At 38.6% G+C, this 17,353-nt stretch overlaps 1 protein-coding gene across 1 annotated transcript in view; it reads right to left on the bottom strand.

Annotated features, from left to right (window-relative positions):
* UBE3D (ubiquitin protein ligase E3D) overlaps positions 1-17,353 on the bottom strand; it is a 59,823-nt gene that overhangs the window by 40,252 nt on the left and 2,218 nt on the right. Inside the window, exons 2-5 of the mRNA XM_014053586.2 lie at positions 12,755-12,951; positions 10,381-10,471; positions 7,950-8,178; positions 2,109-2,178 (exon numbers count right to left, since the gene is read on the bottom strand). Of these exons, the coding sequence (XP_013909061.2) occupies positions 2,109-2,178; positions 7,950-8,178; positions 10,381-10,471; positions 12,755-12,951 (587 nt within the window). The remainder of the gene's footprint in view (positions 1-2,108; positions 2,179-7,949; positions 8,179-10,380; positions 10,472-12,754; positions 12,952-17,353) is intronic.

Here is a 17,353-nt window from a genome sequence, read left to right as displayed (position 1 = left end):
GAAGCATGCAAGTTTTAAAGCTGTCAAGTTACAAGATCCTTGCCAGTGGTGGGTTTCAAAATTTTTTGCAACCTCTTCTGTAAGTGTGGCCTGCTTTCCGGGTCCACTGGTGGAATCTCTTCTAACCGGTTCAGTAGATTTGACGAACCGGTTCTACCGAATAGGTGCGAACTGGTAGGAACCCACATCTGGACTCGGGAGGCAGAGAATAGATGGGGGCGGAGCCAGTCAGAGGTGGTATTTACCAGTTCTATGAACTACTCAAAATTTCTCCTACCGGTTCTCCAGAACTGGTCAGAACCTGCTGAATAACCACCTTTGGCTGGTGACATCATAGACACCCAAATCCTTTTTTGGGGGGGGGGGGCAGTGGTTTTGCTCTGCAAGCCTATTTCAATTTAATTTGCGAACGTTTCATTACCTGACTAGGTAACATCATCAGCAAAGTTTTCTTGTCCTATTCTCTCCTTAGCTTATAAATGGCTTGTATGCCAGTGTGGTCAGTTGGTTGTGTGTCCTTTGCTTGGGAAATATACATCTCCTTCTTCTGGAGATGTATTTTTCTTCTCCAGTCTATTAACAGAGGACCATTTTGGGCAAGTTGTTAAGGCGCCAGGTTAAAAAGACCATGAGTTCAAGTTCTGCCTTAGCCATGAAAGTCAGCTGGGTGACCTTGGACCAGTCACTCTCAGCTCAACCCAGCACACAGCTGTAGAGAAAACATGAGGAGGAAAGTGTGCTGGACTTATTTACCATCTCGAATCATTTGTAAAAATATTAAAAGCAAGATATAAATGTATGTATCAGAGGTGGGTTCCTACCAGTTTGCACCAATTCGGTAGATCCGGTTCGTCAAATCTACCGAACCGGTTAGAAGAGGTTCCACCAGTGGACCCGGAAAGCAGGCCACACCTACAGAAGAGGTTCCAAAAAATTTTGAAACCCACCACTGGTCCTTGGATATGATTATTCTACACTATCATGCTCATATTTATAAAACTCAGTGCCTCTGTGAAAGGTAAGGATGACTACTGCGTTTGTGGTGCAATCAGAACATTGCGTGTGTTGAAGTTGTTTTAACGCAAACCAAAGATGCCTTTTAAAAAACAAGTTGACATCATATTCTTATGCATGCCAGTGCTGTGTGTGAGGTAATTTAAGGTGGTTCTGACAAGTGTCGTCGGCATCTTCATATCCGGTCACATGGGTAGCAAGCCACTCCCATCCAGTCACATGGGCAGCAAGCCACTCCCACAAAGGAGGCCACACCTACAGAGTAAGTTCGAACAATTTTTGAAACCCACCACTGGTATATATGTATGAATGTATGTACATCCTGGCGCTTCTTTGTAGCCTCCCATCTGAGGGCTAATCTCCAGTTAGCTTTTCAGCCAAAGTTCCACATCTACTGTACCCTAGCTAGATTTTTTTTGTTAAAATAAGAGAAAAGAAAACCAAAGAAAATAAGGTGCCCCTTCCTCAAAAAGAGGATTGCTTTCATTAGAAAAGTAGGGGAAATGATGTTACTCTGCTCAGGATTAATAGGAAAACGGAGCAATATTTTATCATAGAAAGAAGCTTGTGGTGGCGATACAGTCGAACAGGAAATAGCAACTCTTCATATAATTATTTGAGATGGGCAACTTTACTCCCTCTGAAGTAGGGGTATACCTGACTTTGCAAGTACATTTATAGTATTCTCCCTAATTATTATTATTATTATACAATTGTATCACAGCGGCCAGTTGTTTCACCGGATTTGGCATTGGTTACTAGTCGGGCCCCACCCAGGGGCCTAGGACGTCGTAACATATTTTCTTAATATGCGTGCAGATCCAAGCAGTGCGGCTTTTTATTATTATTATTATTATTATTATTATTATTATTATTATTATTATTATTATTATTATTATTATTATTATTGCTCCTAAATCCAGACAAATTTTATGGCTGCTTAATGAAAATATATTTTAGAATAAAAGAAAGAAAGAACCTCGTCCCTTTCAAACGTAACTAAAAACCAGCAATTTTAACAGGTCATTTTAAAACTTCTCTAACAGTAGGTGACTAAAACAGCTTTCAAAGACTTTGTCTGAGAATTCAAGTACCTGAGGGCATAGTTTCTCCCAACAACGTCTTGCAGCGCTTGCAAATTATTTTACTATTTGCCTGTGAATTCTGCAAAGCAAAGAAAAAGATTTAAATGTCTTCTTACCTGGTAGATACATGAGGAGAAAATCTGTTTAAAATTTCTACAAATAATTCAATCTATTGGCCAATTTCCTCCTGTTATATTCCAGACAAATGAGCCCATGTTTCTTTCAAACTCCCAGCATGAACATATTAAGGAAGACTATTATAATTCCGTGACAATGACCAATCAGCCCTTAAAAATGACTCAACTGGTCCCCGCCATTACTGCCTACAATAAAGAGCCCACTAGTGCGCAGTCATTAGACTGTGAAGCAGATGATTTATTCGCAGAGAACATTTTATTAAAATTGAGGCACAGGTGTGTATATTCAGTCACCAAGAAGACGGAAGACTTCACGATGCATTCTAGATTCATGCACGATAGAAAAGCACTAGCAATTTCAGCATCAAATTACCAAAAGCTATTTGAGAAGAGGTATAATCATCAAATCCACATTTGATGTAACATGCTACAGTAATTCGTGAGCAGACCTGTAAGTCTTGTTGATTGAAATAATTATTTCCACTGTGCAACATCCTGGGTGAGAAAGGGAGGAGGAAAGTGCAATGGCAGGTCACGTAACTTCCTTTGCAAAATAGCAATAGCAGTTAGGCTTATATACCTCTTCATAGGGCTTTCAGCCCTCTCTAAGCGGTTTACAGAGTCGGCATATTGCCCCCAACAATCCGGGTCCTCATTTCACCCACCTCGGAAGGATGGAAGGCTGAGTCAATCCTGAGACGGTGAGATTTGAACCGCCGAGCTGCAGAACTAGCAGTCAGCTGAAGTGGTTGCAGTACTGCACCCTAACCACTGCGCCATCTCGGCTCTATAGAAGAAGACCCAGGAGGACATCTCCAAATGGCCAGGCAAATGTGGCAACCCTTTTAAGAGAGGGCATGGATTGCTGTTGCCAGTCTAAATCGACTGAGCCAGTTATGACTTTGTTCATAACACGTTTACCTTTAACTGATAGGTGGAAGGAAAGAAAGTCAAAGAGAAGAACTGCCCACATATTATTAGCTATACTCAACAACCTGAAAATAGAACTTTGGACTTGGATACAAGGCATAAATGCAAAGATACCTCCCACCTTAAGGCAACCTGCTATTTTTACACCACAAAAAAGCAGCACTGCAGAGAAAAAGCCACATCACTGGCTTTCTGCAAACTCATTATCGCTTAAGGTACCACTATACAACATTTAAACCCCACTTTTTTTTTAATTCTGTCCTTTGTTTTGGTAAGGATATGAGCTCTCAGATGAAAAGTGACTGAAAGATGCACTACTTGTATGCGATAAAGAAACAAATGGATAGTTTAGTCCAAAGTTACCTAGTGAACATCAGGACTAAACTGAGAGGTAAATCTAGATTGATGCCCTTCAGACCTGTCAGATTAGAATTTCCATAATCCCCACCAGTTTGACTATAGTTCCAACACACTTGGAAGACAACTTTCAATGTCTAGACAAAAAAAAAGGTTATGCAGCTAAAATTCCTCAGAAGGACCAAACATGGACTTGAAAATATGCCTTTTTCCAAATTTTACAAGCAGTCCAAAGCCAAAAATCTATATAATTCTGAATCTGTTCAACATAAATTGAACATAAATTCCCAGCAGCAAACCTAAAATTCTGTGTTAAAATGAACCCTAATTTTATGGCATAAAGAAGAATTATCTAGTTCATATATCTGGCACTCATTATCTATGGCCTCATTTTTTGGTTTCTTGATAAATCCACAATTTAAATTATGTGCTAGAATTTAGTCTGTAATACATACAGCTTTGCATATCTAGTTTCTGCCACATTTTTTGGAATACTACAGATACTTATAATGTGGATGTTTTTTTTCACAGTCTCATTATCTGTGATTTCATTATCTCGGGTTGCTCAGCAGGAAGAGAATTGCTAAAAATAATAAGGGGAATCTATATACAGTACGCAAGAGGACTAATCTTGATTATACTTTTGCTGAAAACTATGCTAGGTAATTTAATATTATAAAAGAAACCATCTGGATTGGAGCTAACTCTGCCTTATTTTCAACTCTATCCAAGCATATGGTTTTAAAAAGAATATTTACCCTGTTTGTTTATTTAATGTGTGTCTTTATGAGATCTAGAGATTGCTCTGTTCCAAAATGACTCTTAGTCATGCTAAATATAAATGATGCTAAAAAATAAAAGAATTAAAGGAAAATACTAAAAAGGAAATCACAAGGACGAGACACCCATACTCCCTCTAATAAAAATCATCACCAACAAACTCAACTAATATTCTTCCCTAAGGCCCAGGAGAATAGCAGGTTTTTAAAGACATCTGGAGCATCGTGAGGATGGGACTTATATAGATCTCTAGAAGGATATTGGGAAACTTTTACTCCAACTCTACAACAGTCCAACTGTGAGGCCACTAGAATATCAGTGACTGTTTGGAGGGCCTCCTGATCCAGGAACTAGAAATGTAATCTGTGATTATCTCCGAGTTGAGAAATTCTCAAACTCTGAAGGACCAGGTCAATTCAATTAGTGCCTCCAAAATTTCCCCAATTCTTTACCATTGGCTGTATTGTTTGAGGCACCAAGTTCCTTCCTTCCACTGCCATACCTAATTCAGAGCTATATGAACAATGCAAATTCCCCTTCTGGGGCTTCTCCTGTTCTTTTTATCTTATTGCACAATATGCAGAAGCTGCTGAACGTGAAAGGTTTTTTCTTGTTGCTTTTAATAAAGCCACTGTGGCTAATTGTTTTTGGCTTAGTTGCTTTTGTCTCATTCTAATTGCCCATTAATTAATTCACAATGAATATAAGTAGCTTATGTTCATTTAGAGTACGCTCTACATTTTCAGAGTCAAAAACATTTTCCTACAAAATCAACATTCAGAGGTTATGTTGCGTTTCACACTCAATTCTGATGTTTCCACTTTATGGTCCAATATATTTTCTTCTGATTAGAACTTCATGTAATGATGATTTTTAAAAAAAGGGTCACGCACCAAGAACTCCGTGGTTTTGCTGACCTGAACAGAAATAACAGTATGTTTTTGCCACACAAATTAAATCAATGTATCTTGTGTGACAACTTTCAGCTGTTGGCTAGCTGCGCACTATCCCCCCTCCACTTCTATCTGAAAATGTCCTTGATATTGTCTGGAAGGAAACATTTTCCTCTAGAGATAAGCAGTTAGAACAGCTTGCGACCTTGGAGCATCTAAAATTATGTTGTGTGATGATTTGGAGAAGAGTTGTCTGAAGCACAGGAAATAGGGTAGTGTCAGTGGCACACAGGTTGGCACACAAGCGAGAGCACCGCTTCAGGGTTCATTATTCAATGACTTATCACCTGCTGAGACTTAACGAAGTGGGTGAAATGCTCCATTAAGGAGTCCTGTTTCAAGTGATGTGGAGGGCTGGCCAAGTGTCCTTTCTCTCTGCGACGACTGTTTCACAGATCAAATTATTGCCTGATCTTACAATTGCCAAGTGATGGAAATACACCTCAGCATTCTCCAAGATTTATGAGAAACAATAGCCTTCAAAGGCAAAGGCACACATAATTTGTGTATGGGGAAGAAGCAAGGGAAAGAGATTGTATTACAGGCCTTGAGCTCTTTCAGTTATAAATAGAACAGTTTGGATCCTGCTCATGATTTTATCGAAAGTTATTGATTTTTATTGTTCTTGGGGTTTTTTCTCCAGATAACTGGAAACTCGCTGCTATTGTTTACAACCAGCCAAATTAAAAATATGATAGTATATAGCACTGACTAAAAGAGACTTTAAATCATATATAAATAGGATCTAATCTAGGTCGGTCACCGAGACCAGAGGTTTGGTCTTCCAAGTTTCAGATTCGTGCTGGAGCCCATCCTCAGGGAATTTTCTCTAGCAGAGTGTGTACTAGAGAGAAGTTAGAGAGAAGTTCCCTATGGATGAAAGCTCAGAAGCCTAACCTCTGGTCTTGGTGATCAACCCAGATTGGGTCCTGCAACATTATCCTTGGACATATTCGCCTTCATTCACAATAAATTCATTATATAATGAAACCTCTAATTTTCTTTGAACAGGAGATGACAAACAAATGCAATGCTTGTGTAGTTTTGGTGGCACAATTTTCTTTTAAATTAATAGTAAATAAATAGCATGCACTTTCTTTGTTCTAGTTGACATTTAAACCAGTAAGAGCTTATTAAAAATGAATAAGGCTCCCTATAAATCAAGCAATGCAATTATATATGAGCCACTGGCTTTCTCACCTGCTCCAATAGACTTGAGTGGCAATAGGAATATTACAACAATTTCCCATCAATAAGAGGTTGAACGTACAGCGATACATTCTTCTGCATCCTATCTAAATAGTGTTAAACAAGTAACTCCTGACTCTTCTAAGCAAATAGTGATCAGAAACTATACTCCAATCTTTAGAAGTTCAGCATTATTTGCACATGCTTCAAGGAACATTTTATTTGTCTAACCCAAGTATTTAAGGTCTTCTAAATCTGCAAAGGTGTAGCTCAATTTCAGGGGAAGATTTCCACGAGGACAGAATGCTGTGCTGTGTGAAAAAATGACTGATCTTCAAAAGCATCAAAAGCCCCAGAGATAAAAGCTACTTAAGCCAGCTAGGTAAAGTGGAAGAACTGCATTCAGATCACTCAGACTCCAAATAAGGAGAGCCATTTTATATGCAGTGATGCATTGTACAAATGGCTATGAGAAATTTGGACTGAATAACCAGGTTTCCAAAGTCCTTAATCAGACACACCTGGGCCCCACATAGTAACTGACTGCTGATCCTGCTTTCAAAATATTTTAGCATTGGAGGGATGTAATTTCCATCCTTGTCACAAGAGATGCCAAGAATGGCTAATAAATTCTGCTAAATGCTCCCCAAAAGAGATCATCGTTGGATTTTTCCAGAACCAGAAATAATTCATAAATCTCAGAAGGATATCTTTGCTTTTATAAGGTTCTGGTTAATTTGCTTGCAGTTTGCAAAGCTCTTTATAGAAGCCATACCTTTCATGTTGTGACAATTTATAGTTATTTTAATTTCTTTTAAACCAAAGATAGTAACAAAAGCACATGTCATTTAATCTTATACTGGCTGGGTCTGCATACTGTACCACATTATAAAATAATCTGTTAGGGTTTGGCTTACCACAAGAAACAAACTTAAGTATTATAGCAATAGCAATAGCAGTTAGACTTATACACTGCTTCATAGGGCTTTCAGCCCTCTCTAAGCGGTTTACAGAGTCAGCATATTGCCCCCACAGTCTGGGTCCTCATTTCACCCACCTCGGAAGGATGGAAGGCTGAGTCAACCTTGAGCCGGTGAGATTAGAACCGCTGAACTGCAGATAGCAGTCAGCTGAAGTGGCCTGCAGTACTGCACCCTAACCATTGCACAAACATAGTTTATGGCTTAGCCTCAGCCTGTTATATTTTTCAGCCAAATGAGGCTTTCCTAGCTTAAGCACTATTGGTGAGCTCCAACAACTATACTAGCAAATCTCCTGGCTACTGTGATCTCCACGATTTTTGGCACCACCCCTAAACAATTATACAAGAGTTCAAATCCAGGAATTGGGACTTTGTGACGCTTGCTGTCGGACTACAAGTCCCATGATGATCAGAATGCAGTGAACTCACAGTTTCTAGTATCTGGCTTAATGAAAATAGGAGATAATGAATTGTGCAACTCAAAGGAATGTAGTCTTTTGTCTTATTTTTTGTATATATTTACCAAGAGAGACTCACTACTTGTAGTCCACTCATCCTCTGAATGAAGCCTTCCAGATTCTGTTCCTGATAACTCAGTTCTTGAATTAATCAGGAGGTAATTGTGCCCAAGAAAACAGTCATCAATTTGGGGATGAAGCAGGCTATCGTTGAAAGGGTTAGGATGGCAACACCATTCGTCAACCAAATCATTCCAGTTCTCAAAAGGAAGTGAAAGAACCCGGAGAAATGTCCTGAGCAAGAAGAGAATGAGTTGATTACAATAACAGAGACAAACAAAAATCCAGGCTGTACAGATTGCAGAACAATCGTATGAATAAAGAAAAGGAACCAGATTTTCTACTGTTCCTGATGCTGAAAACTGTACATAAAAATGGGCAAATTGTAACTTTGCAGGGGAGAAGCTAAATTTGTGTATCTTAGCATGGTACCTGCACCAGATGGGAAAAACTGGTTTAGGGCAGGGATGGCTAACCTTTTTCTAAAGGTGTGCCAAAACTCTGCGAGTGCCTGTTACCGTGCACACACTTCTGCCCACCCGCATGCGCATGCGCCCCCACCGCCGCACAAGGGGGAAGAGTTTTTACCCTCCCCAAGCTCCAGAGGCTTTCCTGAAGCCTAGGGAGGGTGAAAAAGGCCTTCCCTGGACCTCCAGAAGGCCGAAAATCAGCTGGCTGGATAACACATGCGCCATGGAGCCGAGGGCTGCCATGCCGGCAAATATGGCTCTGTGTGCCATCTGTGGCACATGTGCCATAGGTACACCATCACGGGTCTAGGGCTATTAATGGAATTGAATGGTTTGATTCAGTGACAGAACAGAAAGCAGCTTCCAATTGAATGTACTTCCCCAAAAACAGTCTACCCTTAAACATCAGATGGGCTGGATGAGGGGAGCAGACATAATTCAAAGTCTCCTGGTTTGTAGAAATTTAAAATAGATTCTTAAATTAGATTGCTAACTAAAATATTCATGCATTCATTCACTGTATTGACTGAATACAGATGTGACTATGGCTAGTTGAGGCAAGGGGGAATCTGGACTTCACTTATAATCCTGTTGACTCGATCCATTTTCCTTTATTATTCAGGCATTAAGCAGGGCTTGTAATGGTAGATTTAGTGTTTTCTGCACTGCCTATCCCTCATAATTGTTTCATTTAGGGTTGTGTTAAAGCATTGATAGCAAACAATGCTAGGTTCTCTCTCCCACCCCCAGGCTCAAAAGCTGTCACACTAAATGTAATGCAAAAAAGAGAGAGATAAGTTTAAATAAATAACCCTTGCAATTTACTTTTCAGTGTTCCTATAAAGCAAATGTGCAATGATATTTGGGATTAATGAAGAAGGGCCTAGGCCAAAAGAGTGAGCTGAGGAAAATTAATTTAAAGGGCATGCTACCCACTTCCAATCTTGTGAATGGCAAGGGCAGTACCATGAAAAGTATTATGCTTATATCTCATGCAGAAAAACAATCTGTGAAAAGTATAAACATGGCTCAATAGTCAGATGACACGACCTCTCCAGTCATCAACAATCATGATTTTGTAACATCTGCAGTAGAAAAACAGGCAGTCTCTGATTAACTAGTATAATGTAGCAAAGTCTCTGCAGCTTTAGTTGGGGGGGGGGGGTTCCTGGCCTACATTGTGGAGACAAAAACTAAAAGGGGAAAAGTCCCCTTTTGGGATTAAAAGCAAAATCTCCTATAAAGTGAACCAGACAAGCCTGTTAATGGAATATCTTAGCATGTTTGGTATACTCCAATAAAGTTTTTTTTAATTAATTATGAACAACATTTACGTTTTGAACATGAGTACCACTGATTTCAGCCACTGATTTTAAAACTTAATCTAGTTTAAAAATGATCTGTGTTTTTCCTATTGCTGGAAATCTTCATCTCCTGCTTTTCAATTGAAAAGGTCTCAAGACAGAACATTGCAAGACACCTAAAAATATTGATGGTGTTAATAAAAGTAAAAAGAACAAGGATAACAAAAATGCTATTCATAGGGTACAAGAACTGTTGTATACGGGCCAGAGATTTTTCACCTTTCAAAAGGACACCAAATTCCTTATCTTTCTCACCTGAGCTTTAGGTGGCGCAGTGGTTAAATGCAGCACTGCAGGCTACTGCTAGATCAGCAGGTCAGCGGTTCAAATCTCACCGGCTCAGGGTTGACTCAGCCTTCCATCCTTCCGAGGTGGGTAAAATGAGGACCCAGATTGTTGGGGGCAATATGCTGACTCTCTGTAAACCGCTTAGAGAGGCCTGAAAGGCCTATGAAGCGGTATATAAGTCTACTGCTATTGCTATTGCTTTACTTCCAGATTATCTGAGCACAAATTTCACCAGCTGTTACATTTCTTCTAGTATGAATTGATTTGCAAATACATTCATCAATAGGAAAAATCTCACAGAGTACAGGACTTACCTATTATTAATTACACTTTCCCCGCAACATTGACAGAAAAAAGTGCAACTCTTTTTGGATTTTAGGCCGTTACCAACAGCTGGCGTCAATTCTGAAAGATATTGAAGAATTTAAGTAACAACAGTAAAACTACAGTCACACCAATAATTTAGTGTAGCACTGGATTTTTATACCATATTTTTTATTCAGTAATGAGGAAACCTTCCTGAAATGGAGTCTTGTATTATCACATCATATTCCACACAATGGATGTCAACCCAACAGCTTGAAGCTCACCTAGCAAGTTCATAGCTGAAATAAGATTTGAACCAAAAACTTTCTGGAGCAATTTCCCCAGCCTTGGTGATGACTGGATTGCTGACCTTCTCATCTTAAAAATAACTGTGCCAACTGGAGAAATTCTGCAGATGAAGTCCACATGTTTAGAAAGCCACATGTTGGGAAAGGCTGCTTTAGAGGATAAACCTTTGGTGACATGATGACTGCTAATCTAAGATCTTTCTAATCCTCAAGGATCAAAAGGGCAAATATCAGGTTTCATGCCCAACGTGGCAAGGAATCTTGACTCTCACAACTCTCAGGAATTTTTTTGTAACAGAAGTTCATAGACATGACACAAGTACATTAATCGGTTTAGTGTAGACAAAAAAAAGAAGTTGTCTGTCTCCTGCAGTAAAGACCAAGCATATGCAGATTTCAATATAAGGCCTTCTGAAATCAATGGAGATTTGGCCATTTTCTTCACAACCTTGATATTGGGAGCCTTAATGTTGACATTATGATTCTGCCTGACCAGGGAAATGGCTGTTCCTCACCAGCTTTACTTCATGACTTTGAACATCAACTCCTAGGTTCAATTTACAGTATTTTCATTATATGTGGCTGGTCTTTGTAAGCTGGATGTTTTTGAAGAGTTAAATTATTATAAAAATTTATTAACAGTATTAGTTTAAAAATTAAAGGCTTCAGTAAAAGGAACATTATGAAAATATATTCTGTTAATACATGATTAAATAATTTGTCGCTCCCGAAAAGTGCTTTAAAGTCTTTAAAGAAATAATCTGCTATTTCAAAGATCTGCAAAAATAAGCACAAATCCAGCTACATCCAAACTGTGAATAACATGACACCGGAAAGTCTTCTCTTTACAGGTGACATTTCCTGTGAATTATAGCAATAACACTTAGACTTATATACTGCTTCACAGTGCTTTACAGCCTTCTCTAAGTGGTTTAGAATGAATGTATGAGGGCTTTTGCTGTTTTTAAATTGTTTTCTTTTATCGTTATGTGTTTTTTCTTATATTTTTTGTAAGCCGCCCAGAGTCCTTCGGGATTGGGCGGCATATAAATATATTTAATAAATAAATAAATAATAAATAAATTTACAAAGTCATCATATTGCCCCCAACAATGTGGGTCCTCATTTTAAGAGCCGAGGTGGCGCAGTGGTTAAATGCAGCACTGCAGGCTACTTCAGCTGACTGCAGTTCTGCAGTTCGGCTGTTCAAATCTCACCGGCTCAGGGTTGACTCAGCCTTCCATCCTTCCGAGGTGGGTAAAATGAGGACCCGGATTGTTGTTGGGGGCAATATGCTGATTCTGTAAACCGCTTAGAGAGGGCTGAAAGCCCTAAGAAGCGGTATATAAGTCTAACTGCTACTACTACTACTACTATTTATCAATTTCGGAAGGATGGAAGGCTGAGTCAACCTTGAGCCGGTGAGAACTGAACTGCTAAACTGCTGGCAGTTGGCAGTCAGCACAATTATACTGCATTTTAATCACTGTACCACTATAACTCTTTATGGGGAGATTATGTACATCTACTGATAAATAACCTGCATAGAAGCAAGACGTTTAGCTCTTAGTAAGTGTAGGTAGAGCTAAGATTTCTAAAGGGGAAAATAAAATGCAGAACATGTAGCATTAGCAGTGGAATAAAAATATCATATTCTGATACAAGTGAACAGAATAATTTCTTAAATCTCAACATTTCCGTCAGGAAAGCTGTTTTAATAATCTGTTAATATTCTGCATATTAAAATACGTCAATGTGCCTTCTTAGGAAGCGTGACAATTAATATTCATTTTCATGAGCTACAGAACAAGGAATAAATCCAATAAAATTCAAGTCAGACCAATGAAATTTTGGAACTAATAAGAAAAACAGAAGTAGCCTAAATTGTGATTGCCTTATCTATAATGTCACTACTAAATGTAATGTTTTCTCTAGTCCAATGTTTTATAGGTAAATGCAGCTTTCCTTGAATACTCTTAAGCCATCCTAATTTCGTTAGCTTTATTTTACAAGTAAACTTTCAAGCGGAGATCAGCAGAAAAGAAATAAAGGGAAAAAAGGAAATTTCTCTTACTTGTACTGAAATCTGCTTGAACAAGCAGCCTCATATGTAAGCCTTCCCCAGGTTGATATTGCAGTCCTCGACAGGAAGAAGGCACAATACTGACCTCTGGCGGAAGGCCGAAAGCTCTACTAGCTTTATCGCTTTTTAGCTCTATTAAAGAAGGCATCAGAGTAACATCCACAGGCCAGCTTTCTGGATTTAATTCACTAGAGGGATTTAAGACAGAACAATAATATCCCATTAGCAAATAGTTGCAATAGAAGTCCACATGGCTGGAGAAGTCATGCACCTCACCTCGTAAATGGATGCAATCCAAACAAATAAAACATATGGAATAATTAAATCAATCCAATCCAACATTTTGCATGAATGGAAAGCAAGCTGACAATGAAGTCTCCTGTATCTTTGATTAGAACTGAGAGATGTACAAAAGATAGTGAAAGATGTCATCCCAGGTTGCACTAGGATCGGGAATTGCCAAAATAAGGAGCAGCCCGTGATTGTCTGTGGAGATTCTCAGTCATCCAGTCATCATTGTTAGTTCAAAGATGCTTTTTTATAGTCAAAAGACAACTGGACTGATTTTTTCTTGAGGAAGAACAAAAAGTTTTGTTTCCCCTCTTTGCAGTCATCTAGTTGTTAGCACTTTCTCTGAAACCTTTTGAGGCCATTTGAGGATTTATCTGTGCCCTGGGAGCCACCTGAATCCAGAGTGCAATTGGTTGTGGAATCTTCTTGAAACTGCTGAAAGGACTGTATTGTAGACAGGATAGGACAAGTGATGTCCTATTCCTCCTCTCTTGAGAGAGGGCTGCTCTGTTCTAACCTACCTGTAGATGGACCAGTGGTCCTCTCTATAGTCTGTTATGTTAGAATTGTTAGAATTGAACATCAGAACTGATGAAGCTTCTTGGATGAGAAGCGAAACATTTTCTTCTTCTTCCCCAAGAGAAAAAAAAAACAGTTCAATTGGGCTTTTGAAGGCAAAAATGTGTGTGATTGTGAATTTGGGAGTAAGAGGGAAAAAGCAGAGAGAGGAGTGTCATCTTGAAAACATCCCCTCTTGTCAGTGGGTGTTGGATGTGTGCCCCAAATGTAGCACAACACTGCTCTGCAGAAAGCTGCAAGTTCATTCAGATGCTGTTGCTTTGGAAATAGCAACATCCTAAATCTAACAGAGGAGCATTTTAATTCCCTGGGTCATGCTGTTGTATGAGGTTTCGAGGCAGCAGTCCTTGCAAAAAGAAGTTACAGAAATTGATTTCGGCACAAAATAAAATAGTCAATGTAAAATTCAACAAAGGAGAGAACACTATCTTTCACCTAGCCAATCTAATCTTCTAGAAACATTACTTACCATAATTAGCCGTTTGTGACAGGAATGACACGGTGACAGGAGTGTCACTTTATGTAATTCAGTATCTTTCCTCTTTTTTCATAATTTCCCCTTTTATCTCTCCTGCACACATTATTTAAAATATTGATTGGTATTTTACACATTTTCTGAAACAGATTTTGATCATGAAAGCTTACATGATATACATCTGTTAAGATTAAAAAGCATCACCAGAGGTTTTGATCTTAACTATTTGTAGCATTAATGATCTTGTTACTTTCTTAATAAATCTTGTATAAACTTCTCTTCGCAACATGTTGTTCCTTTCATATCTCATAAAAGCTTGAAACCCAGCCTCTGTTCTTTCCATCAGCTTATCTTTGGTTATCGCTAGTGCTTCTGTCAAGATTTCTCTCCTTATCTCCATCAATTTCTCTCTCTTTTCTTCTTTTGTGCTTTGAAGTCTGGGGTAGAGTTCCAATCCATTTATCTCCCCTTTCCATATTCCGCTCTTGCCATTACCAACCACGCTCACTTTGTTGTCAGTATCCAGTTTTCTTATCTCTTTGCTCATTTTTTCTTCCATCTTTTGAACTCTGTCCTCCACTTTCTTCATTTGATAAACATCCTCAGTTTCTCCATCAAATTTTTCTGTTTTGTAATCCATATTCTCTAATCTCTTTTCAATTCTCTCTGTCACAACTCATAGATTTTGAATTTCAAACATAATCATTTGCAATGTTACAGTTTCTTTTTCCTGCTGAGCCATTCTTTCAATTTTGCAGACACTGCCACTATAGGGTTAAAGTCTATTTTAATAAACTTGAAACGGGTGCATTTATTATCTTTCAAGTCAAAATGTTGTCTTCCCTCCAATAGCTAGTGATAGAACTCCCAAACAGCACCTGTATAAAAAACTTGTGCTCTTCCTACTATCTGTCAGTAAACAAACTGAAAGAACCTTGAATCTCAAGTGATCAAAGAGAAAGAAGAAAAAATAAAGTATCCAGCCTCCAGCCTCTAAGTGGCAGTGTAACTGCTTTTCCTCCTGTTGTTACAACTCTCTTTATAATCCTTCTTATTATCTTCTTTATATTCCAAGCTTAAGAGAGGAAAAAAAACCTTAAATCGAGATCAAAAACAATCCAATCAATCCAATCAAGCATTATAAAAAAGGGGAATTTTAATCCAAGGTGTAAGCAAAAGTGAAAAAAGAAAAAGAAAAAATTAATCCATTCAGTTTAAAAAATAGAGCCTTTGCAAAAATTCCATCCGTGAAAAAAAAAATTAGAAACAGGATAACACACTAAGTTTAATGTAGATTAATTTCGCCGCATACAGTTTTCTTCTGTCTTCCATTTTAATTTAACTTATTTTTTGGGGGAGGGGTATTCTCTTTTTCTAATAATAAAACTTCCTCACCAATTCGACACACTTTCTCTTTCCGCTTTCTTCCCGTTCCGGAGCTGTCCCAATTTCAGCAGCTTCATTAGCTGCATTTCTGTCGCTGGAAAAAAAGGCTATTCCTGGATCTTTCAGGGACTTTGCGGTGTCCCTGAGATCAGCAGGAGAGCAGGAGGTGCCCTTCTCAATCACCATCTCTACAGGACGGTTTAGGTCCAAATGGACCGTCTACCGGCAGAAATATCAACTGCGATCTTGGAGCACCAAGATCGTACGTCGTGACGTTGCAACGTCAGCTCTCTGTGCCTAGATTCAAGTAAGATCTTGACAGGTTTGCAGGACACCATTAGGCTGCCAGAACTCTAGAAGAGCCAGTTAAATATTTTGCAACACAACCAGCACCTTCAGGGCTTACAGATTTATTGTGCCATAAGTTTGTGTGGACTAGAAATCACCTCACCAGATATCATTTTTGAAGAAAGATTTTGGCAATCATCTTGAAAAGAGAAAACAGATCCACTTATAAAAGGAGATAGCCTTTTATAACTACCCTAGAAAAGAAACGTTTCTCCTTGGAAACACTGTTTACCTATCTCTCTTTTTATTGAAAAGCCTTTGTGTAAATTATATTTGAAATCTTAACCTCATACCCTTATTGGCACAATGTGGAATTCCCTGGATAATCATGGGAGAGAAGCTTCTACTCAGAAGAAAGGCTTATTCATAGGGAAACATATAATTTATGCATTCCTATCTAATTTTAAAAGCCCCTTTCAAGCAAATAATTGAGGCTTCTGGCAAGGAAGTTTTCTATCTCCCACAGCGGTCTATTAGATTAGGGAAGGGAGTGGGTGGGCCCCAATACAGAAGTGAAATAAGAGGTAGCCCCAGCCAATATGATATGCAAATTACAGATGATATGGGGCTTGTATTAAAACAAAATAAACCAAACCACTAAAAGCTATAGTATTGGAAGGGGACATAATTACAGTATGTAGAACTGAGATCTTTTCCTTCTATTTTAGGGAAATGGATTACTTATTTTGTTTCATGGTATGAGATCTAAAAGGTTTACAAAGAGTTCATCCAGTAAAACCTGGGGGTGGAGTGGGGTGGGGAGCAATTCTGCTATAGCCTGTAACTATCCAGGACATTACTCATTCCTTACTTATTCTGTATAATAACATAGAGTTGACTCTATTGGGAATCCACAGGTGATTTAGTATTATATAACTTCTTAGAGGACTATGTTCCTCTAGGGAATTATATAAGATCTCTCCTAATACCGGTAGTTGCTTCTTAGTAAAATATTTTTGCTTGAAATGGATTTCTTCTATTTTGGTAGCACGATATGGCAGAATCTGGGAGGAATATGGTTAAGTTCAGCAAGTGACACACTTAGAAACAAGAGAAAAATATTGATGATTCAGTTTTGTAGAACCGAAAAAGTTTCTGTATGTTGAACAAAGTAACAAGTTTAATGTTTGGACCGTAACTGATCAGATCAGAATCTTTCAGAAGATAAGCAAGCTCAGTTTTGAAAGTATTCCTTACAATTAAATTTGCTGAAGACAAAGGCTCAATTTTCAGAGACTATTTCATCACCATAGTAATTGCAAATGGTTGCTAAACTAAGTTGTGCTAAATGAGAACTACCTGCAATGCATCCATTGAGCAGTCTAGTTTTTCTTTCTTTAGTTTGGAATGATATTTTTATTTCATTCTCAGCCATTCTCTCCCACAGCAGAAAAGTGTAGGCTACAGTTGCTTAAAACAGTGCCTTTGAAGCAGAGGTGGTATTCTACTGGTTCGGACCAGTTCACCTGAACTGGTAGGGCCTGCCCACCAGTTCAGGCTCTATTTCATCC

This window comes from Thamnophis sirtalis, unplaced genomic scaffold (assembly GCF_051295495.1).
Source record: "Thamnophis sirtalis isolate CommonGarterSnake01/CBP01778 unplaced genomic scaffold, rThaSir2_p1.2 scaffold_6, whole genome shotgun sequence".
NCBI classification, from domain to species: domain Eukaryota; kingdom Metazoa; phylum Chordata; class Lepidosauria; order Squamata; family Natricidae; genus Thamnophis; species Thamnophis sirtalis.
The sequence above is the reverse complement of the archived record's forward strand: the minus strand, read 5'-3'. Positions and strand labels throughout refer to the sequence as shown.